The sequence below is a fragment of the Drosophila albomicans genome, chromosome 3 (assembly GCF_009650485.2).
Source record: "Drosophila albomicans strain 15112-1751.03 chromosome 3, ASM965048v2, whole genome shotgun sequence".
NCBI lineage: Eukaryota > Metazoa > Arthropoda > Insecta > Diptera > Drosophilidae > Drosophila > Drosophila albomicans.
This window is the reverse complement of record NC_047629.2, coordinates 24447804-24472661: the sequence shown is the minus strand read 5'-3', so window position 1 is coordinate 24472661 and position 24858 is coordinate 24447804. Positions and strand designations below refer to the sequence as shown.

Below are 24858 nucleotides of genomic sequence, written 5' to 3'. Positions count from 1 at the left end.
CAACAAATTGGTGGTACATTAAGTCAAATTCATTGAGATTGACAGCAGCATGCAGCCAGTATTGCGTATGCGACACGTTAGACAAAAAATTGCTTTGATGTTGACACAAAATTCCTCAATAAATTAGTTGCTTTTGAGCATATGCAATCTTGGCAAAATGCTTCTTAATGATGTCTGGCTAATAATTTGCATGATACAGTCAATAAAATAGCTGTCTGGAGAAACATAAATAGAAATTGAAGCTAATGGCTGATAATTTAGAGCAAATGGCAAGTGTATTTCAAATGTCGGCAAGTGTGAATGAGTAGAACTATAAACTGACACAAACAGAATGTTATTTTCATTTTATTTATTCCAATATATGTCTACTTTTCTGAACTATATAAAGTAAGTATAATTTTTAAAAATAATAATTTGAAAAGAAAAAACTAAAATCACTCAAACAATGTCAAATATTTCTAAGCAAGTTATATAGGAGGTTGAACAAAAAATTCGAAACTTGCAAGTAATAACAAATTGTACCCTAATTGTGGATTCATTACCCGAGTCCATTAATCCTGAGAAATTTGAAATTCATTGGAAAATGCCAAAGCATTAGGAGCTCACTTCAACCATTATTCAAAACTCATACAAAGGCACAAAACTTGAAGTCACCTCAAGTGTCCATTAATACTACAATTCAGTGGGGTCAAAATCAATGGCTAATCAATTGAAATATGCAGCACAGCTTACACGTGCCACAAGTTCTTCACTCCTCGCACCACAAAAATTGTCAAATGATTTCAATAAGAAGACCTGACCATGACCTGACCCCAAGTGAAATTCAAAATCTCTATCAGAGTAGCTTAACACCTCTGGAGCGAAAAGAATCTGCCATCATAACTTCTGCTCCATTTGCCATACGGCCCGGCACCCATTAAGAATTCTAAGCAATTTCCTTATCAGCTTAGATGAAATCCTGGCCGCCAGTGATGCGCTACGAATCCGAATTCGAGGAGTTTCTCCTGTCATGCAATAATAATTAGCATAGGGACGAGCGAACGAAACCACTTGAAACTCATTGCAAAAACTCGCAGACAGCGAACGGTCGATGATGGAGATGATGGGGGGAGCAGCTCTCGGAAAATACTCTGAAATTTATCATTTCGACAATTCGCCAAAAGCTGGGAACGTATTGCTTCACTCAGCTGTTCATCATCACCATCATTGTTGCTATTGTTGTTGGCTGGTTGGCAGGCGAATTCATAACTTTTGTGCATATTATTAAAATACGAACGTACGTCTGGCCACTGTCAATGACTCCATCAGTTCATCCTGTGCTTTACTGTTCTGTGCTGTCCTGTCTGCGGCAATTGTTCAGCTGGAAGCAATCAAAAATGTTGATAAAATAATTTCAAATTCCATTTATATCCTTAAGGACAATTTGGCATTCACCGGTACTAATAATATTATCAACAGCAACCTCATCAGCATCATCATTGCCATCGACGTCGCCATCGCCATCGTCTTGGTCGTGTTGGCATTCATCGATGTCCGGATCCTTCTTCTGTCCGCGTTTTTGAACCTGTCCTGCGGCTCGTTTCGTTCGCTTTGCTTCCTGCTTCCATCGCATGGCGCTTTTACAATTTGTCAGCAATTGAAATTCAGCAAACATTTTTGAATTTGTTTGCCTGGCTACACTTTTGGCCGCGCTTTCAGCTTGAGTCTCTCAGTCGCAGTCGTTCCTCTCGCTTCTCACTTCTCGTGTTCGGGTTTCGGTTTCATGGTTGCCCAGCAGGCACATTTTGCATTTTCCTCTGCCATTCATCGATTGCCTTGTTGTCGTTGCCGTTGCTGCTTGCCATTGTCGTTGTCGTTGTGGTTGTCATTGCTTGCATCTCTTCACTGTAGTAGCTGCGGTTGCTGCCGCCTGTGTCTCTGGTCTCTGTGGATGCCACGACACCCACTGTTTTGATTTTTATCCACAGCGTGAATATGCAAATTACCAACAAGGCGAGCCAGCTCCAAATTCTCAGCTCTGTCGAAAACCTTTTCGGCCAAATGTTTTTTTCGGCCAATCAAACATGCAGCCTGCCTCACAATATGAATTTTTGGTACAATGCCAAGCTTTAGCGAATCATAATGTGGTCTAGGTAAATGCCCGACAGCATATTCAATGTGGCCAAATTAGTGAGGTTGGCAAGTTTACCCCTCACTAAGCTGTTCAATCTAAATGGAAATTTTGAGTTATGCCAGAGTAAACAATGGGAAAACTTATGATTAGACAAGCCAAGAGTTTTGATAAGAACCGCAAAATAAATGCAAATTTAAGCCTTTAGAGCTTATTTGCCAGTCTGAATTATCAATGATTTCGCATTGAAATTGATTAGATCATTGCTAATAAATTCGGGTGTTAAATATGCTTGCTATTGTTGAAAAATTGAAACAGACAAGCAATAGATAAATACAAGCAAAGTCTAAAGAATGTAATGCAATCGTTATGTAAACAATTACATGCATATTTTTGTTAGATAAACCAATAAATTATTTGTACGAACCATGAACAGACATTTGACTTTTTCGCATTTTCCACGTGCTGTGTCTAATGCCCCCAAAAACCACAGCGCGCTATCAAACAATTTCCAACAGCGGTAGCTGGAAATGCACCAAGAAAAAACAAATAGCAAAACAGGCAAAACAGGCAAAAAGTTCATGAAAAAATGCAATTGCATATTCAAGCTTTGCACTTGAAATTCACAGATTTGTATCGATGCGCTCATATGAATACCCAAAGAGTTTCGATCCCGGTAGCACAACGTGGAACACGGCTTGAGGTTCCAGCCCCAGTCTTGGGTCCCAGCCCCCAATCTGCAAATGCACGAAACGGAAGCAAACGTGGAACCCGAAAGGAACCACAGGGTGTCTAACGTACTCCGAAGTACAACCGGCGAGATAAATCTTTAGCCTTTGAACAAATGTTTGTGCATATTTGAACTTGCCAGCCAGCCATCCAACCAGCCAAGCCAATTTAAAATTGGCAAAAGGTTAAGCCGAAAAACTAACAACCAGCTGCTCGTCGGGTGAGCGGTCGAGCTGTTGAGCAGGGCAAACGGGGAAGCCTTGAGTTTTTGAAGCTGCTACGCTAGTGGCATACATAATTAAGCGATATGCCACTCTTACTGCCACTGCTGGATTGCCTACACACATTGATTCTTTGACTTGCTATTTATTATAATCATCAAAAAGATTTGTCTGCTATATTTAGAAATAAATTAAGCAAAATCTTGAAACTAAGTAGACACATTTAAAGGGATTGGTTAGGGAATTAAATTAGGTTAATTCAACGCAGGTTTGTTTTGTGATAGTTAAATATCATTTGAAATTTGATATTTGATAATTTTATGTTTGCACCCTTTACTGAATTTCTTATTATAAGACGAACTCAGACAATAGTGAAATTATCAAATTGAGTTGAAATATTTATTGGGATTCAGAAAAAGAATTTTTTAAATATAACTAAAATTAAATTTTAGTTTAAAATAGCTTAAAATAGTGATGATTTATATCATTTATTCAGCCATTGAATAATTGTATGTAACTGAGTTCTGCTTTTTAGAGAGATTGGTAAAGGGATAGCATTTAAATGAAATGTAACTAAAATTATGTTATAGTTAAAATTAATTTAAAATAAAATCAAATTTCAACTATTTAAAGAGATTTGTAAATCAAATTAAAATATGCCATATTAGCATTTCAATTAAATATAATTAAAAATGCATGATTGAAATTATTTTATATAATTTTGCAATTTTTGTCATTCGTTGAATTACTTTTTATGAGTTGCTTACTTATTTCGCTTTAACTTCAACAACTTAATTGCGCACACAACTTCACCAACAAAAAGTATTTATATTTATTCAACTTTTATGTACAGAAAAATAAAGTGCTTTCAGTGTGAAATCATATAAGGATTCTATTAGCTTTTTGCTCTATCTTGGTGACTCTGGTGATCAGCTCAAATGAGCCGTTAATGTGAATCCTTTTCATGGCCACATCTGCACTTCTTTTGTTTATTGGTAAATGGTATGCATGTATATATGTGTGTGCGTGTGTGAGTGTGTGTGCTTGGCCAGCTCGTTAAATTTCATTCAGCTTGCTACGAGAGGGACACAAAAATTGGCATAAAATGAGCTTTTTGTGCGCTGCAGAGAGCAACAAAAATAAGAAAAGCAAAGAGGAGCACGTTTGCTCTGCTGACATTGATGTTGTCGTCGTCGTCGTTGTCGTCGTCGTCGCTGTCAATATCGACGTCATGCTCAACGGCATCATCATCACCATCGCCAGCTTCATCATCAACAGCCAACAAACAGGCAATGCCAATCGAGCGAGCTCTTTCATCCTTTTTGCTATTGACATGGCCAAAAGAATGAACAACATCGTTGCCATTATGTCCGGCTGTCCGACTGTCCAACAGTCGCATTTGTCCATTTGCCTGTCGAGTTGACATTGGCCAATAATTTGCAGCTTTTGGACAGGCCATGACGCACATATGCAACTAATTGATATTATATGAATGATATGTTAAATCGAAATGGGTTGCACATGGCATGATAAAAACAATGACGATGGCACAAACCAATTGCCATTATTTATATGTACTGGGCTGCAAAATGAAAAGAACTTTATTCTTTTGCTCTCCTGTACGCTCAATGGATTTTCAATTAAGCAAAAGATTGAAAGCCATTGTCGTACTTTGCCTGATAGAAGCAGATTCACAATTTCATCTGTTGTTGTCAATAAAAGTTGAGTCAATTTAAGCTAGTATTGCAAGTAACAAAGAGTTCAATAAAAATCTCAATAAATATGCAATTAGTTACCTTACAAATTCGAAATAATATTCTTTGTTTTAAATATTCAAAATATTAAGTGTATTACATTGCTACAACATTAATTTATAATGTTCGTATTCCTTTATGCCACCTGCTATTTCATGACGTCTTCGCAATGTTCTCAAGTATTGAAAGTATTGTGTAATTCAACAAAAAATTTCGAAATAATATTATTATGATATTCAATATAATAATCTTAATTTTAAAATAACAATAACGTAAATTTCTGCAACAATTAAGTAATACATTTATATATGTGTAGTTCCTCTTGCCACCTGCTGTTGAAGGACGTCTTAGCAATGTTCTCACCTATCTGCAATTGACTTCAGAGCGACTCAAATGTCAACTTCTCCCTGGGGACACTGACAGTGAGTAGAGTTGAGGCTAATTTGGATGTAGATGCAAATACTACTTACTATTGAAAGTTTAGAGGAGTAACCTTATAAGTGCACTCGAATAGCAAAAGCAGCAGCAGCAGCAACTCCTTCATTTCGGGCAACTTAAATGCCAATTAGCTGCCATTTAGGAGTGAAGTTGCCGGCTTCAAGCGACACACAAATGGCTTCCACTGTTCGGCTGTTCGTTTGCTGCTTTGGCTCCCTTGGCAAACTCATTAACAATGCCAATTCGAAAAGTCTTTGCCAAATCCAAATGCAAATCCAATCGGGCAACAATGACGCGTCTAATTAGTCAGGTTGAGTTGTGCGCCCGACGGCAAATCCCAGGCACGTTTTAGTCGTCGCTCAGTTGCCCAGTTGCCGTTGTGCTTGTCCAGCTTTTGTCGACCAGCGAACTTTCACACCCCGCTGTGGGTCTCCGAGTCTCCGACTTCGACTCGGTCTCGGTGTCGGCGTTATAAAATATTTCTCGTTGTGGGGTTCACGTCGAGCGGGGAATTAAACAAATTTATTTGCAAATCGAGCAGCGACTCGACGCGACGCGACGACTACGTAACTTAATTTTCGGGGCAATAGCAACTTGAGTTTCTGTCGCTGTTGCTGTTGCTGTTGCTCCTTCCGTCTGTCTGTCCATCTGTCTATCTGTCTGTCTGTCTCTACATTTCTCACTGGCTAGCACTAAAATTTATTAACACTTTTCTCGCTCGTGTTTCAATCCCCCGACGGCGTCGACGACGACTGCGTGACTGCTTCGCTGTGCCTGTGCTTGTGCCTGTGCAGTTGACCCTTCGCCTCCAGACATTAGATAACAATTCTCTTCCGTTTGCTGTCTGTGCCAAAGCCAAAATCCTTGTCGGCAACCAAAACCAGCCAGTGAGCCAACGAGCTTGGGGGTCATGTAATTTTGTTGCAATTTTTAGCATGCGAACGCGGCACGAATGCCGAGAGTCTCAAACATTTCGAGTTCGAGCTGTGAGTTGAGTTCCAGTTCAACATTGCTTCAACATTGCGCTCGTTTTTAATTAAAAAGGTCAGAGCGAGTTCAATTTATGCTGATGTTGCAACGGGCCATCGGCTAATCTGCAATTGGGAGAGAAAGACGTTTCAGCTTGCCTCAGCAGTATATGTTAGCTGTAGAAATTGTTGCTCCACTCTTCACTTCAGTTAGCTTCACTTCAATGCTTCTTGCCCCCATTGTTCCTTCAATTATTGCACCAATTCTAATTGGAGCTGTGGCATGGAGTTTGTGAGTTCATGTTGCTGCAACATCAGCAGCAGCAATGGTAGCAGCACCAGCATTAGCTCCATGACAGTTTATTGTTGTGACACATTGACAAATGCTCTTACACGCCACAAATCGTTAATCTCATGTGCGCCCCCCAAAAACACATAATGCCCATGCCAAATGGTATGCCAATTAAACGCCTGAAGTATGGCTAACTTCGAGCTAGAGATGGACCAAAGACTCAGTGCAAAAATTGTATTAACTGTTCGGTGTAAGGCCAGTGGAATTGTGGTAAACAGTGAGGAAGATAGAGACGGGTAAACAATTTATTTACAATAATATTAGCTTTTGTGCATAAATCAATAATTAAGATTTAATCAATAGTATCTATTTTTTAATTTCACAAAAGCTTTATTCGTGTTTTCACATTATGGTCATTATTTTATATATTCTTAAGCAGCACTAGCTATATTTATTTTTGGAAACTTGAGTGTTAATTGGTCTTTTTTAACATATTTACTTTAATTTTATATTATTAAGCCAGTGGCATTCAAATCTAGTTTTTATACCCGCTACCCATAGGGTAGAAGGGTATTATAACTTTGTGCCGGCAGGAAATGTATGTAACAGGTAGAAGGAGGCATCTCCGATCCTATAAAGTATATATATTCTTGATCAGCGTCAACAGCCGAGACGATATAGCCATGTCCGTCTGTCCGTCTGTGTGTCTGTCCGTCTGTGTGTCTGTCCGTCTGTGTGTCTGTCCGTCTGTCCGTATGAACACCTAGATCTCAGAGACTATAAGAGATAGAGCTATAATTTTTTTTCGACAGCATTGGTTATGTTTGCACGCAGATCAAGTTTGTTTCAAATTTTTGCCACGCCCACATCCGCCCCCGCAAATCAAAAAAATCGAATAACAAGCGTAAATTTAAAGCTAGAGCTAGAATTTTGGTATATACAATAATTACTATAGTAGTTATGATTCCTGAAAATTTGGTTGCGATCGGATAAAAATTGTGGAAGATATTAAAGAAATACTTTTGTATGGGCAAAACGCCTACTTACTAGGGGTCTGAGTTGCTTTGGCTGACAATCTGGTATATTGTGCCGTCTATGGCATATTTTCAATGCGGTACTATATCGATATACCAAATATACCATTTGGTATATTTTTAGTATTTTTAGTATTTTCGGTATATTTTGAAAATAATACTGCAATATTTTGCCCTTATTAAAAATGGGTAGCGGGTATCTCACAGTCGAGCACACTCGACTGTAACTTTCTTACTTGTTTTTTTTTGGGATAAAAATTATACGATGGCATTCAATAGGAGAAGTAGTGGATGAAAGCTTGTAAGTCTTCCTTTTCCTGAAACCATTTGAATTAAATTAAAGAATAGAATTTTAATAGATTTTACTTTTGTTTTTCTTTAAACAATTGTATTTATTCTTAAAATTCTTAGCCTTTTCTATTATATACTTAAGGTGCATAAAATATATTCGATTATTTGTAGTTTCTCATATCCAATGCTATCCTATCGTAGATCGAGGTGTTAGTCACTGCTCTCATCACTATTGCACATTGCTCCAACAACTCCTGCAAACGGCTTCTCTTTGTTCTGCGGTCGCTTTGCATTTGTTTGGCTGGTTCCGGCCTGTCGCCTGGCAATTGACATGATGATTTTGGGTACAAATTTTTGGTCCGTTGTTGTGGTCAGCAGCAGTTGGAATGAGAGAGAGAGAGAGAGAGAGTAGCTCTCCGTCTCCATCTCTTCGTCGTGGGCTTCATTCATGCAGCGCCCGGTGTTGCATGTTTTGTTCACGTAATTGACAACAACAATTGACAATCGGCCCCAATGCTTCGGTTGCTCCGTTGCTTCGCCTCTGTTGTTGTTGAGCTGTCATTATCCTGCAGCACACGGGCAAACAAAACACACAAAAAAGAAAAAAAGAAAAGAATTACCGTATTGGAGTGTGCCTTTTGGTCGCTGTCTGTTGGCCACCTGCAGCGCTAAAACTAAACATTTTCAGTGTATTCACATTCACATTTTCATCTGCTGTTGCTGTTGTTGTTGGGATCTGCTGTGCAGTGTTGTCTGCAGAATATGTTACAGCATGTTGACTGCGGCATGCAACACACCAACTGTTATAGCAATTCAATTGCATTATTTATTAATCGCATGCTGTTGACACTTGGTAAAACACATGCCCCTGATCGAGCATTGATTTTGTCGTAACTACATAAATACCTTAACAACTGATATGTATTTTTATAAAGTTATGAAATTAAAAATTTCGAAAATTCTCTTTAAATACGTTAATAATTTAAAAGTCTACTTCAATAGAATTAATATTCTCAAAAAATATCTCACTACACTGTTTTATTCATAACCAACGCCGAAAGTAATATTCGATATTTGAACTTGACTGACGCTAATTGATTGCGAATGCATTTATTAACAGAATTAAGATTATTTTATAAATATGCAGATATTACGTGTACTCGTTGATTTATTTGCTTGTTTCAATATGCAAACAAGCCGCGATCCCGCGAACAAATGAACACAAAAATAATGTTCTGATTGAATTTATTTAATATTTTATAAGATACGTAGTATATGGTATAAAACACGACGCGACGCACGTCCAACAAAAATAAAATCAGAATTTCAGCCAACAAAAAAAAAGGTATTTCATTGTAATGAATACGAATGGGTCATAAAAAGCGGCTTCGCTTTGCCCCGCTTTCTGCGTTCTGCTTCACTCAAATCCTGTTGCTATATCTGCAAAAATATGAATAACCATTCAATCAAGCGGCAAAAACAAGAAGAATATCTGCACACACACACAACAACAACAAACGAAAAAAATATATATGACCAGTCATTAATATCGATGGATTACATGCCCCTCGAAATCGCATCAACAAAAAACAACAAAATTCGCCTTTAGCGCAAAGTAACACAAAAAATGGTCGGCAATTTTTAAAGCCAAAAACTCTTTGGCCAACACTTTACAAATGGGTCCGCGAGAGCACGTGTAACGGGGGTGTTTGTATCTGCGACAAAATCACCTCAATTAATTTAATTAGTCTGCGGTTGTTGCGCATTTGGCAGCCGCCGTCGGACAGTCAGCCCCATCTCAGTCGCAGTCTGGAGGCTTGTTCTTTATTTTTTGGGAACTGGATTGGAGTCCAAAAGTTTTAATGCAACGAGAAAGAGAAAAGGGGAGGGAGTTGAGAGTGGAACAACCATCAACTACTCAGCATGACGAACCGTGATTCTGAAAATGGCCGCTGGAAATGATTTATGCTTGTGCCCCGTCGTGTTCGCTTCTCTGTCTAACTGAAAGTTTATGAAAATCAGCGATAAAACGTTTGATAAACGATATTGAACAGCGAGCGACATTTGACAGTTGGAAATTCAAAGTGCCACAGACTTTGTTGGGGGGAGTTTCATTTCATCCTCAGCGTCATCTTCCACACGGGCATAATTAATGCTACTCGCTTGTGGTGGAATCGAATGAAAGGCACTCTATTCAGTTTTATGTCATTTATGGTATTCCGACATCGAGTTTCTTAAAGTGTTGAAATTGTATTCTAGCTGTGATTTTTATGCATTCACACTGGGGCCAACCAAGCTTTGACTTTGTTTAACACATAAAAATGTAAACAAGTCCATTGATGCGCTGCACTCTGTTTGCCTTTGTTTGATATTGAATTTCAATTTGTTATTAACATGGGAATGCAGCTTCCAATGCTTTGTGATACTGATATTGATATTGAGCTCATCCGTGTGTAGCAAAAGTCTATATCTGATTAGTTTTAGAAACATTAAAACAATTTAATTAATATTGTTGGTTAGGTTGTAAAACTGTTTCCATGTTATTGAACTACTTCATTCGAAACCTAAATAATGCAAAAACAATAACTTTGAGGTAATTACTTTATTCTCTTGTATGTTATTAAACTACTTCATAATAAACCTTAATATACACAAATAAAATGTTTGTAGAAGTAACTGAGACTATTCTACTCAAAACCATTAAATAAATTCATTTTAAAGTCCAAATAATGCAAAAAAATGTACTTAAAAGTCACTTAGACTATTACATATGTTATTAAAATAATTTATTTTAAGAAATGTACTCAGAAGTAACTGAGATTCTTCTAATACATATTATTGAACTTCTTCATTTTAAAATCTTAGTACAATAAAATTAAATTTGTAGTAATAAAAAGCGCTTAGAAGTAACTTATGCTAAAGTAATAAAAAATTCTTAGATGCAACTGAAGTGTTTCTGTCTATGTTATTAAGCTATTTCATTTTAAGATTCTTGTAAAATCAATTTAAAAATACATTAATAAAATGTACTTAGAAGATTATTCTTTTCCATACTCTTTAACTATTTTATTGTTGAAATCCAAAAAGTACAATAAAATTTACTTAGCAGTAACTAAAAATCTTCATTACATTTCAAATCACTTTAATAGCCTTTAATCTCTTTAGAAAACCTTTCCCTCCAAATGCAGTTTATACATCATAAACCGTATATATACGATCGCATCTTCGTCATTCGTTTAATGCATGTTTTTATACTCGTATATCCTCACATTTATGACAACCCTAGAAATGCATCATCTCGCTGCATGAAACCTGATGTTTGGCGCAGTAAATTCTAAAAGCAGTTATAAAACATTTCGTGCGACTTCATCGAGATGCATCTGTAAATAGTTTTGATTTGTGTTCACGATTTGTTGTTGTTTGTTGGCTCTAAAGTGCTTGTGCGTGTGTAGATGATTCTTTTTTTATTGTTTCGTTATACAAAAAAACTCCATTTATATCATTAAATATACATATCGAGTGCTTGAAACGCACTTGACACGAAAAAATTCAACTCGATGCCACTTCGGTGTAAAGCTCAAGCTATCGAGAGCTGTAGAGAAATTGAGAGAAATATTCGTATGTTTGAATTTTATATTTAAATTGATATAATTTAATTTGTGTTGTGTTTTCTCTTCCGGCACAGATACCACAGAATGTATGGGTATCGGCTTTCAACTTTGACAAATCATTTCCAGCTACAATTTCCTCTCGAGTGGCGGATAAAACACAAACAAAATTAACGTTTATCATTTTTATTATGCTGAGCGTTGCACTTAAAATGCAAATGTTGTTTATCTCTAATGTATTCACGTATTTCCCTATAGAGACATTATATGACCCAGTTAACTCCAAGCTATTCACAAATTTATAGCATACGCACAGGTGAATAACACCTCTGAGTAAGAATTTTTATGAATGAAGTCTAAAGTAGAGTATAAACAAAAGCATTTATTGTACATTGGAAAATCTAAAGCTACACAATCTATTTTGATTTAATTTATTTTTTATTTTATTTTTGATGATTTTTCTTTTTTGACTTTTGGAATTCCACTTGATTTATTTTAATTTGTAATAAATTACAACTTTCAGCTGTGGTAAACAATATTTATGCCTGTGGCCCAGCATCATAAGCTCCACCTATTTCAGCTTCAACATATTCGTTGGGCTTCCACTAATGGTTTTCCAATGTTAATGTGCCAAAGCGGGTGAAAAAAGTGAGAGTCTATCGAAAATGAATTATGAAATGTGAGTCAAGAGTTGAGAGTTATTATTGAAATACGAGCACATCGAATCTGAATTGGAATTGGAAATGAAATTCTCTTCATCGGTCTCTCATCTCTCATCTTTGCTCGCAGCTCAAATGTTGATTGTCATTGCCAGGGGTGAAGCGTCGATGCTTCTACTATATGTATATGGAAAGCTTAGAGCTACAATATGATATATGAATGGGTTATAAATTCCGCTGTTGCTGCTGGTGAAGGTGTCATGAACAGTAGCCGGTTCGATTACCTTTTACCTTAGGTATTGTGGTTAAACTAACGAACGAACGATGAACAAATATTAGATTTCTCGCCTCGGAGGTTAATGATCTTGGCTTAACACACCTTATGTGGTATATGAACACTGACTGAATTTAGGGATTGTCCCAGAGCTTAGCAAAAGATAATCATGTTTGATATTAAATCAATTTTTGACTCTGTTAAATCTTTGAAAATAGCACAATTTATGTTAAGTGATAGGCAATCAATTTTGCAGATAACATATGTAGAACAGCTTTCGATATTATGTATTTCGGTCAAACACAATTGTTACGCTAATAACACAAGCGAAGCTCCAAATCAAAATTAGTCAATTTGAGTGACAGAATAACACAATTTATGATTGCGATAGCAAAAGCCATATTTTATAATGTCACTGTCCACAGCATTTAGTTGCGACTAGAATGAAATCAGACTTTGCCATTATGTTTGGACAGCTGCATCATTAGAAATGCAAATGGCACTGGGCGAAAAAATGGCCAAAATTTGGAAAACATTTCATGGCAAAACAGACATGAAATTATAGTCCGAAAACGCAAGAGCACCACACACACACAGTGTGAGTGCCAGTGCCAGTTTCATTCACACAATTTTGTGGTTTTAACTGTCAAAATTCATCAAAGACCATCAAAAACAATGCACCGTCCTCAAACTCCACCCACTCGAAGGGCTCAGTCAGAACTGACATGAATCAACTCAGCCCAATTTGCCTGCAGGCGAGCGTCAAGCGTGAATTATGACAATGCGTTCAGAAAAAAAAGAGAATTAAAAATTAGGGAAAAAGAGTGAAAGCTAGCGATAAGGCTGTGATACGAACACAGCTGGGGGCTCTGCATGTAAATAATTGCTGCAAAAATACAAAAACACCAAAAAAACACAAAAATTAAAAAATGTGTCTGCATAAATTTTGGGAAGGCGAACGCTAGAAAGCATTTCTGTTTTTCGGATATTTTTTCGGCAAGAGAACACAAATAAAATACCAAACTAAATTAGTTAATTAATGCAGCACAAACACAAAGGCGACCAGAGCTGGACGCGGGTCGTCATCAATCATGGGGTGAACCTCAGTCGCTCTCAGTCTTTGGTTTGGGTTCCGGCTCAATTGTTGTGCGTGTGTCAAAAAATATTTTGAAGCGCTCGCTGTTGGGGCGGGTGAAGTGTGCTCAGTGTGAGAGAGAGATGCTTTCGCTTTCACTCACATTTCGATTGACGTTTTGAATTGCTCACGGGAGGGAAGAAAGTAGAAATATTCACCAATTAGATGCCCACATCTGAGAATACGTGCCAGCGACAGGTAGAGTGATTAAGCGCCGCGCTATAACCCAATATTATCTATAAATACCAAAAAGGCCAAATAAATTATGCACAGGCCAAGACAGCGACAACGACGACGACGATAGCAAACCGCAATGTATCACATTTCGCGCTTTGTGGTTTTTCGTTTGCTTGTTTGTATTTTGAATTTTTTCTGTTGGGTTGTGTTTTAATACGCCCCTAAGCCGATGGCAAACAGCAAACATCCATTAGTCGACGAGAGGTATACGTAATAAGAAGAAACAAATTTGTAAAAAATTAAATTAAATGGCTGCATGTGCCAAGTCGAAATTTCAATGCTCTTTATTGTCGAGTGTTTTGAGCTCAACGATGCGAACTTTTCTCTATTTTTTTTTTTTTTTTGTTAAGAAACGAGTGCCATATTTCTTAAGTTATTAGATTTACAATTGAAGAAATAAAAAATTAATAAATAATTAAGCAAAATTCAAATTTACTGATTAACCCTTAATTATTTCATACATTAGAAATATCATGTATGTGTATTATAAGATTTGTCGGTTTTCATTCTCTACTTATAAATAACTTAATTTTAAATACTGTAATATGTAATCAGCTAATAGATCTATTAAATTTTATTTATCACAAAAACGGTAGTTTAATGCTTTATGTTTTGTTTCAGGAGATGATATATATTTTAAGTGAATAAGTAAATAGAAGTTACAAGTTATACCTTTATAGTTGAATATGTTTAAAGTATGTAAAAGTTCAAAACTAAAAAAAAATTAACCCTTTTCAATAAGTTTTCCCAAATTTTTGTGTATGTCATAATTTTTAGTTAACTAATTTTTCTCTCTGCTGAAAAGCAAAATTCATTATGAATGCTGTCATATTCAGCATGCTTCTTGTTCCTTAGAGTAGCTGGGTTCTCATCTTTGATTGACATATCTAAACGTCTGTTGTCCCCCAAGGGCATCGTTTCACAACTTATTCGGAAAAAGAGAACCCTTTGGGGCTTACTCATTTGTCGCACCGACATGATGATGAGAATAGGGGGCGGAGGACGTTTCCATTGGGCAGGTGCTCATATGAAGGCATTTGAAATTTGCATAAAACCAACCAAAAATAATACAAATGAGGGAAAAACTCGCTGTGCATTTTTAATTAATTAATTAAGGCGAGTCTTGTCGCTCTGTTCGCCTGGTGCCAATAACGAGGCTATCAACGGGCAGTGCTACCAGGTATTTAATATCATTCTTTTTCCCCCTCGGACAGCCATCCAACAATTCTAATCAACGTCATCATCAACACAGAGAGAGAGCAGAGAAAGCAAAACGCAAATATTTGTACTTGGATTGTGTTGGATTTAGTTTGCGATGGAGCTGTGTGAGTGTTTGCATATGTATGAACTTAATTTTAATTAATATTTTATTATCTTAATTATGCATCGCACCTTGTGGTGTCCGCCTTGTCCGCTCCGTGAGTTGCTGCGCCCTTTTGTCGCCAGTTTAGTTTTCGACCTTTTGCTTAACAAATTATGGCCATAAATAAAGTAAACGAGTTAAAAGTGGTTTTGCGTGTAGACAGCCAACAACACAGGCCCTGTGTCTGTGGGGGCCTTTAGACCGTATTCTGTAGTCTGTTTTCTGTTTCCTGTTTGTTGTCTGCTCTACAGTGTCTGCTCTCGGTCTAGCCACAGTCTGGCGGCGCTTCGCTAATGTCATTTTCATATTGGCTGCGTTTTTTCTTACCTTCTGTCGGCCAGCGGAAGGGTTAATTTTTTGACAAATGTGCAGAGTGCACTACGCGGTTTTATTTGGTTAATTTCGGCTGATTTATTGGTTTTTATTAGTGCCACTAATTGGCTTAAAGTTGGCTGACTCCAAGGCTACAGTTTATGGCACAAGCAGGTGGTGAGTTTGTTTATTCCTTTGAATTAAGGGTTAAGAGTAAGATTTTGCCTATAAGATAAGCTTAAATTCAGCTCATTAAGAAATAGTTGTAAAAATGTCATTTGCATTTTATTACCAAAACATTAATAAAATAAACTGAAGGTGCACTATAAAGGAAATAAACGAAAAGTATTATTTGGGCTCTTCATTGGCAACTCATTTTAAGGGAAAGACAAATCATAAATTGAAAGATATTTATTTATTTCAATTAGAAGTTATTTATATATTATCAACTACTAGTCCACAGCTTCAAATATAATACCTTGAATTTAATTCTACTTATGTAAATTATCAACATCTGAAACTTTTATATTTTTATTATTTTAATGCAATTAATGTTAAAATGTAAAAATTTAAATCCTTCTAAGGATCTTACTTTTTAAATATTTTCTCTACAACTTAGTAATTTAAATTTAATTCATAAATGTGCTAAAAAACTAAACATTATGCAGTTGTCCTGCATATAAACATGTTAAAAGTATGTTTGTTTCTTGTACGTTGCATTCCAACTGATTTCCTGCATTGTTTTGCTTGTGACAACAAATTCCATTTGCCAAAATTCTCTTTTGTCCCCAATATTTTTGGGTAAAAATATTTCATAATTCTGCAACGTTGCCGCCCAATTAAATTTTGAAGTTGTGACCAAAACAGAATTTCGACAGAATAAAGAGGCGACAGACATTCGTTGACAATGCTGAAGAGTTTGCCCAGCGATTTAAACGCAAATTCCATGAAAGCAGTCAGCATGTCAACGTGAAGTAAGTGAAGTTCCCGAGCCGAGCCGAGCCTGCTTTTTCGGTCCTATGTCCTGTGTCAAGAGAGAGGGAGAGAGAGACGGCTTAGAAAAACATGAAAAATTTAAACAAGACGACGGGGCAACGAACACAACGAAGACGAGCACTGTTTTGTCTGCAACAAAAATTGCAAGTGACAGGCAATTCATCATTCATTCGGTTTTCGTTGAGTTGACGGCCTGGCTAACTGACTGACTGACTGGCTGGACTCAGTCTCTGGTCTGGTCTGGTCTGGCCTGCTCCGATCTGTTCTGGGCAGGACTGAGTGACCAACGAGGAGGCGGAGCTGGTTGGCAGCGGCGACTCCTTTTTTGTCTGAGTCGCAGCAATTTTATGGCCGGCAACTTTAAGCACAGCGAATGCTTTGACAATTTAATGCATTTAAAGCTTACACGCGATGGTGATTACAGTGAGTGTAAAGTGTTGAAAAATTGTTTACAAGTATTATTACCAAGCACATAACTTGTTAAAAACGAAACTCTGCTTAATACATACTCTTAATTGATTAAGTAGACAATGCATAGTATACAAAAATAACAAAATAAAAAGTAAAAATTATTTATACTTTATTCTCTGATATATTCTTAAGATACAATCTTTTGCTCGACAGTAGTATTTAAAAGTCTTCTAAGTTTACCGTCATTTTCTTATGTGTATCTATAAAAATTGTATAGAATTTATATCTACATAGCTTATAAGACTAATGATATTTAAATTTCTCACCATACCCTATTTTGCCGCATTGCATTTGAAAGTATTTTAAATATATGATTTATTATTTAAATGCGTACTATTTCAATATAAAATTCAAATATAGTACCTAATATATTTATATATACTATATACCATTTTATGATAACTGATTTTCTGACATTTTAAAGTATTCTTAAGGTATCGCCATACAATTCTTTCTATCTCTCAACAATTTATGATATAATATTTAAATATAGCGCTAATTTTATTAATATTTTAATTTAATGTCATTTTCCAAAGATATTTCAAATTTATGGCTTCACTCACTTTGGCCCCACTGTGGCCTTGGCTAGTGTTGGAATTTTAAATTGTTTTAATGCATACGTTGAGCAGCAGATAACCACGCCCCCTGCCGCGCCACAGCCCACTCGAGATGATGTCGTCAAAGTCCCAGCTCGCCTCCCAGTCTCAGTCGCAGTCTCAGTCTCTGTCCAAGTTCCCAGTCCAGTTCTGTCCATGGGGTCCCAAGTTGGCGGCCGCCCGCTGCCCCATTCGGTTGCCCTTCAAGGATCAATCAATTTTTTAGCACAACTCTGGCTGATGAAGTGCTGCCGTTGGGAGATGGCCTGTTTAATATTCAGCGAGTGGCATTGCCAAGCGCGACGAGCAAACTGCACCAATTTGGAGCTGCCTGGCTGCTTGGCTGTCTGTCTGTCTGTCTGGCTGGCTGGATGCATTTCATCGCTCATCGTGATACAGTTCATAAATTTTTTAAACGTTCGCCTGCAAAACAAACAAGCTGCCAGCGTGAGGGCAGCATCGAAAATTTATTCATTGCGACCAAGACACACGCATGTAATCAATTTTTATTTTAGAATCTCCCAGAGCGTTGCTGGGGCAGGTGCAAAAGTTCCTTGGCTCCTCTACGTCGCAGCACTTCGCTAGACTATTACGGGCATAATTGGATTATACACAGTTTCAGTTCAGTGCAGTTCAGTTGGGTTTGGTTCGCTTCGAGACGGAGCGGTTCACTTGGTTCGCCAAGGACTTTGCACACATTGCGCACATTAAGCTGAATGCATTTTTACCATCTTCGCCGAGTTTGTTGTGTCTGGTTTTGGGTTTGGGAATGTCTGGACCGATGGTCTGCTCTGCCTTTGCTCTGGTCTGGCATTTTTAACGAGCGCATCGTCTGAGCTGAGAACTGCAGTCATTTGCACTATCCGCTCTCTGCTCTTAAATGACACAGGGCTGGGTTGAACAGACTGGGGAATTGCCACCGCTGATGCGTGTGGCAGTTGAGTTGCGAAGTGTGCGCCATAAAACGGTTAAAAGTAAGCCAGTTTGCGAGTTTAAAATGCTGCTGCCCATCCTGAAAAATTGCATCCTTCTTTGCCCAGAGTGTCCATTGTCCATTCTATTGCTCCCAGCCCATTGCGTTAATCCCCACTTAACCTTGAGCTCAAACTATGCGAGTTTGCAAGTGTTATTCACTAGACATGATGATGCAGCCAATACACGACTTACGAATCCCTGTGGGTGTTTTACAGGACACCGAAAAGATTGTCTTTATAAATATTTTGGACTAAAGCGCAAGAATATGAATTCTTAGCAAATAATATAATTCTTATATAAGATTTTAAATTATTTATATTTATTCGACCAAGTGGAATGCTAAAATTAGTTAGGTACCTGGAATCAATCTTCATGCTAATGAAGAAAACCAAACTCAAGGGTTTAAAAGAATATTTCAAATAAATAATTGAAATAATAATGTGTTATTCAATATATGGCTATACATTTTATTTGCTTTACGTAAAAGGAAGAATTTTGTATTTTCCATATCAAATTTACTATATTTTAGGTTAATTATGTTGCTCGGATTGATAAACACGTAAATATCATTTGAATGATGTTGATAATAATTTTATTTATACAAAATAAATTTAATTATATGTTTACAACAATAAAGTATTGTTCATTATTTAATTAATTACTGGTATTTTAATAGTTTTACAGCTGAATTTAAATTTTTTTACAAAATTATTTTTAAGATGTCATTGACTTTACTAAGTATGAAGCTATATTTAATTACATCACAGGAATCGACTCATCTGTCAAAAGCTTTTTTCCTAAAATTAGTTGAACTACATTTAACTCTGTTTAAACCTTCATCATGCTTCACTTTTTAACACAGTGGATTGAAAATTTTGTTGGAGGGAAAAGCAAGCCACTTTACTGTCTGCTGTATGGACGCGATGAGGAACAAAGCATCTGGATTTCACCGATGCGTTATCTGAGCAGCTTCCTGATCGGCGTCCTGCTATCCTATTTGCTGGGTCTGCTGGTGTCACTCAACTACAGTTTGAGCTTCCTCTACCAGAATCTGCTGGTCGAGGTGCCAGTCGTTACCTTGTTCCTGCTGCTCAACGGCCTCTCCTTTATGCTTAGTCGTAATGTGCGTGCGGTGACATTGCTGATATTTGCATCGATTGCCGACAAAGCCGGACATAAGTATCTGCGAGCGGTGGCCTTTGGTTTTCTGATTACGGGTCCCATTGCCAATCTGGCGGCAAATGCCAGCGAGGTGGCACGAGTCTTTGCCTGCAGCACAACGCTCACGTATAATCTGACTAAGACACGCTTCGATCTGATTGCCAAACCCTTTACGAACACATTGCAGCACATGAAAAACGACATTGTTGAGATACAAGACACCTTCAAGGAGCTGCAAGTGATTCTCAATGATCTTAAGCTGGGTTTGAGCAGCGACGATGATAGATTAAGCTACTACAAACATTTAAGAACTGCTGGCAATACGACGGGGAAACCTTCTAAGAACTTTAGCTTTAATTCGCAACTGCCCAAAGCAGCCGAAATTCAGCTGCAATTTGTGAGGAAAATGGGAAATCGCTGCAAACAGCAGCTGGACAGTGGGCACGAGGTGTGTGAGGAGGTGTTTAGCCAAGGCTTTCGCAAGTGTGCCACAAATTTTCCCAATGCCATTTGCTGGCCATATCGCATCGATATCATATGCAAGGTAAACATGTTTGGTAATCCCGATAAAGTTTGCGATGCCTCAAAGGTAGGTAGAAAATTCAAATTAGCAATTTTTTATATTAAAGATAATTTTGCATAGCTTGTGCCATCTGACTTTGGTCAGAACTATGTCAAGTTGCTGCAGACGGAACAGGAACTTTATGGCAATAGTTCCAACATTCAAATCACTTACAAATTGCAAAATTCATCAACTGCAGCTCAATTGCGAAGTGCTCAGCAGACATCGCAAGAATTCCTCAAGGATTTTGAGCAGAGGCGACGCATTTTCAATGTTGTCATGGAGATCATTGATAAATTCATGTGGTTGTTTATTTTCTATTTGATTTGGTCAGCTGCGAATTACAATTGGAATTATCGCTGCGTTATTGACTTTGACAACTTTTATATAACGGACTATTTCAGGCACGTCGATGCGCGTCGCAAGCGAATGAATGAGGGTTCACTTTTGCCCCTGCGCAGCTTGGAAAAATCGAGAATTGTGGATCTTCAGGATGTTTGCAGTCGCACTGTGGCCGAATCGAATCAGCAGAGTAATCATATACTACAGTTTCTACTAGAAATATTGCCCACTGGATTATTTTTATTGTTGGATCGCATGGTTGTCAATATGCTGAACATCATTAATCATCGCTCATTGATCTCCTATGAACAGGAGGGAGAACATGAAGTTCGATTTCGCGTGAGTTTCTTTTTTTTTTTTTAATATTTCAGGCACAATATGATTTCATTTTAATGGAAATATTGTGTCGCTTTTCAGATCAATGGCACCGGCTTGATGGCGCGTCTATTGCGCACCACCATGAAGAACTTTAATATCCACGAACGTGTCTCCACTTTCCTCACCAACGAGGAGTGTCTTCCTGTGCCACACAAGCTGCCCCCCACCTTCTACGTGAAACTAATTGCATTATACGCTCTGATCATAATGCTTATACATCAGAACATTTTCATATCGCGTATGCGTCCAGTGATCTGTAATTATTTCTACTACAAGCGGGAAAAGCAACGGACTCTCTTTCTCTACGGTTCGCTATTGCGCAATCGTGCCACATATCTGGATGATATGCGCCAAACTGCTGAGCAAAATTTGGCTACGCGACACTCGCAAGGTCAACTCAATATATTCCTGATGCTGCGCCTGGGATATCCTCAAAAATTCGGCTGGCTGACTTATTTCCAATGTGCTAAACGCAAGTGTCTAATCTGCAGTTGCGTTGAGAACGACAGGTTTGTCATCTGCAAGTATTGCGAGTATCCATATTGTCGCAACTGCAGTCGAGACATGAACTTTGTCTGCATCTTCTGTGAACAGTTGATGCCTCGACAAAAGGCGAATGAAAACAACGTAGAGTTTAACACCAAAGAAAGTACAAGCAATAATTAGGAATTTACATAGTAATTTTTGTAATAGAATTTGCAATTTGCAATAAAATGAAAAATGGGCTTTTCAACACAGATAATTATGATGGATGTTATCTTTATGCTATTAGCTGGGAAAAATAAGTTATTTTTAAAGCCACAAAACATTTATTAACTCTACTAAAGTCTCCTTTCTCCAATATAGTGCTACTGCTTTTGATTGAAATTGTTTAATTTATTAACTCTTTAACTGAAAGCAATTATATTTATGTATGTTAAACACCTTTAATTCTACATAAATTTCGCTTTGGACATTCACAACTCTCTTGCTTAAGAATTTCATTCAAATCTACGAGTCATAATGGGATCGTTGCGATAATTGTCCATTTTCCAGTCTGCAGAACTTAATTCTCAGTAGTTTTGCGAGCTCACTCCGCACTCAGTTCTATTCTTTCATTTTAAGTGTCTTCAAATTGCCCTACAGCTCTGTCTGGCATTTTGTCTGCCGTGTGTTTTGGCAACATTTCCTCATACAACCAAGTTTTGCTTTCCATGCTTTTAACCATTAGAGGGCAACCTTTTTGTCTGTCTCTCTCTTCTTCCTCTCAGTCTTTGCTTTGTGCTGAAGTCCTGTGCCTGCCTAATATAATTATGCACATGTCTAGGGTTCCAGGGGCTGAAGTTGCTTGTTGCTTGTTGCTTTTTGCTGTTGCTGTTTTGCCCGTTGTTGTCCTTAGACAAACTTTAGCCAGGCATTAAGCAGCCCCTTTTGCTGATTCGATTATGTCTGCTGAAATTTCAGCACTACCATGAACTACCACTGAGCAGCAGCAGAAGCTGGATTAAGTTGCAAAATTGTTAATTAAAAATAATAAAAACGCTAATTGAAGAAATGCCTACAGCCAAAACGACGAAGAAAGAGCTAACAAACTTTTTCGGGAAGCTAAGGGAAATTGTCTAGACATGCGCTGAGAATGGAGGCGGAAATTTCTGCGATGCACTTTGGCAAAACAGTTGCAACTTGCGAGACTCAGAACGAGAACGAGCTGCTCTTTGTTTTAATATTCATGCGGGCAGCACTCTAGCATGTAGTTTTATGGGCGTGGCACACCTTAGCAGCCAGCCGCCCGCCCTTCTGCTTACAATAAAATAATTATGCAAACAAAAGCAGCAAGCGAAAGGCGAAGGTGGAGATTCCACTGAAGATAGCAGATGAAGGTGGAGACGGACACGGAGACGAAGACTCAGGCAAGGCGGCAACCACAGACATCTGCGTTTGCATTTTCCGTGTCGTTCCATTGAAATTTCACACATTTCACCAGACCACCGAAAAATGGTAAATAGGGGGGAGAAAAAAAACATGCGCAAAATTTTCTTACGAAAAACAAATACCAAAGAGAGTGCGACATCGTCAGCATCGGAGACGTGGAAAACTCAGAGCTGCTGCCGCCCTCCAATTGACTCCCATTTCCCCCGCCCCCAACGCCTTTTCCCTTTTGTGGGGCATGCCGCATGCGAAGGTGATTATTTGACGTTCACACCTTGTCCGCAAGTCTCGAGGACTGGGATTGGGTCTCTGACTTCGTCTTGGTCTGGGTAACTGGGCGAGGTCTGTGTCTTTGCCTCTGTCTGCATTCTCGCCTTCCGTCTCCATTGTTGGCGGTTGTTGTGATCAGCCACAATAGTGACAGGTGTGACAGTGCGCTCCGGCAGTGGGAGGGGATGTGGGACGCCCCGTTTAGTGGAGCAACGAGGCGGCTATGAAGATGTAAACTAGACGAGACGAGACGTCGACGGCGACGACGATGAAAACTGTAAAGCGAAAAAAGAAAATTATTTCCTAGAAAAAGCGGCAAAAGCAGCTGAACAAAACTTAAGTTACACGCAACAGGGCTAAGAAATAAATAAATGACCGCAGAAATACTCTTCAGAATGATAAACGATCACAACATTATTGTATACGATCTGTCAGCTATAACTTTTCATTTTGTAGAAACAATGCCGAATTGATTATTTTCATCTAGGAATTCCAGATGTTTTATGGCACAAAGTTTACACTAGAAAATAATAAACAAATTCAAGGTCGATCGTTAAGGTTATCATAGATATATTTCAAGAGCAATATGTCCTCTCTTTGTTGCAGGGCATTCGGCAAAACAAGAAGGAAAAGAATAGTTATTTTTTCATAGAAAAATGCCAAGGTGCTGAGAGAGAAAAAAATATAATCGCATTGAAGCGTTTTTCATTCTTTTTTTTTACCATGCGCTCAACTTGGCGTTGATAATGACGATGATGGTCGAGGTGCTGAGGTCGGTTCGTTGAGCAGTTTGCCAGTTGATGATGATGGTCAGTGCAGCGCATTGTTCTTGCGGTTTGAGATGGTTTTTTCGCTTGCTTTTTTTTGTGTATTTTTTTTACAATTTACGAGAAGGCGACCAGGCAGTGAACTATTTAGCAAAGCGCATGTTGGAGGCAGGCCAGCAAGGGCATTGAGAACTGGTATCTAGCATTGAGAACTGCTAAACTGGTAAGCTGGCAAACTGGCGGCATCTCTGTGTGTTGCAAGCAAGCAGCAGGTGGTAATGCGCAGAAATATGGTGCAGAACATTTCAATTAGAAAACAGCGAGCCAGAAAAAGAACTTTGAAACGCTGACAGGCTGTCGTCGCCCCCATCAGACTCCAGTCCTCAGACTCGAGACCCCAGACCAGATATCAGACTCTGTCCCAGACGAATGTTCCGCCTTTGATGTGCTCTGACGAACTGTGCCTCGTTTTCTGTTTTCTGCTTAGCTCCCTCTGGGTGCCGCAGTCTCTGTCTCAGTCACAGTCTCTATGTATCACGTCTGAGCTCTCTACCTGCATCGCCTGTTATTATTTCAATAAAAATTCTTGAATATTATTTCAAGTTTTGTTATGGCAGGTTAGTTAGTAGCACATTTTTTTTTTTGCTCTTTACCTCTTCCCGATGCCCGTATTTAATTTTTATAATTAAAATTTTAGCAAAAAAAAAGAAAAAATTACACAACTTGGTTGTGGGAAACGACGCTCCGGATGAACAAAGTAAAGAAGGCAAAAGCAAGCGGCGCCTTCTCTTTGGGTGTAAAGACGCAAACGTGTTAAAAATTGATTAAAGTAATTGATTTGTAAGAGATGCTCGGTCAGTGTGGAAATGAGAACGTTGAGGTTAGAGGCAAGAACGAGGGAGGCATCTGGTATTCTCAGTAGATTAATGTTCTGAAAGCTCAAACTCAACTCAGGTAGTTTGTTAGCGGGAATGAAGGAATGTTGTCGTCTCGTGAGGGATTTTGCA

At 38.1% G+C, this 24858-nt stretch overlaps 1 protein-coding gene across 2 annotated transcripts; it reads left to right on the top strand.

Annotated features, from left to right (window-relative positions):
• The first annotated feature begins 19237 nt into the window (after positions 1-19237).
• LOC117571288 (protein sneaky) lies at positions 19238-21685 on the top strand. Of its 2 annotated transcripts, XM_034253357.2 has the most exons (4): positions 19238-20213; positions 20268-20515; positions 20591-20867; positions 20946-21685. In XM_034253357.2, exons 1-4 carry the CDS (start codon positions 19305-19307, stop codon positions 21570-21572), a joined length of 2061 nt encoding a protein of 686 aa, XP_034109248.1. In that variant the 5' UTR covers positions 19238-19304; the 3' UTR covers positions 21573-21685. The 2 variants fall into 2 exon arrangements, with proteins under 2 accessions (XP_034109248.1, XP_034109247.1); XM_034253356.2 differs by having other exon boundaries at positions 20268-20867.
• Positions 21686-24858: the final 3173 nt, after the last annotated feature.

Excerpts from the sequence above, each read along its gene's own strand:
- LOC117571288 (XM_034253356.2), top strand. The coding sequence starts at position 19,305 with ATGCTTCACTTTTTAACACAGTGGATTGAAAATTTTGTTGGAGGGAAA. Across the intron at positions 20,214-20,267 it reads AAGTTTGCGATGCCTCAAAG|CTTGTGCCATCTGACTTTGG; the intron begins GTAGGTAGAAAA and ends AATTTTGCATAG. Across the intron at positions 20,868-20,945 it reads AACATGAAGTTCGATTTCGC|ATCAATGGCACCGGCTTGAT; the intron begins GTGAGTTTCTTT and ends GTCGCTTTTCAG.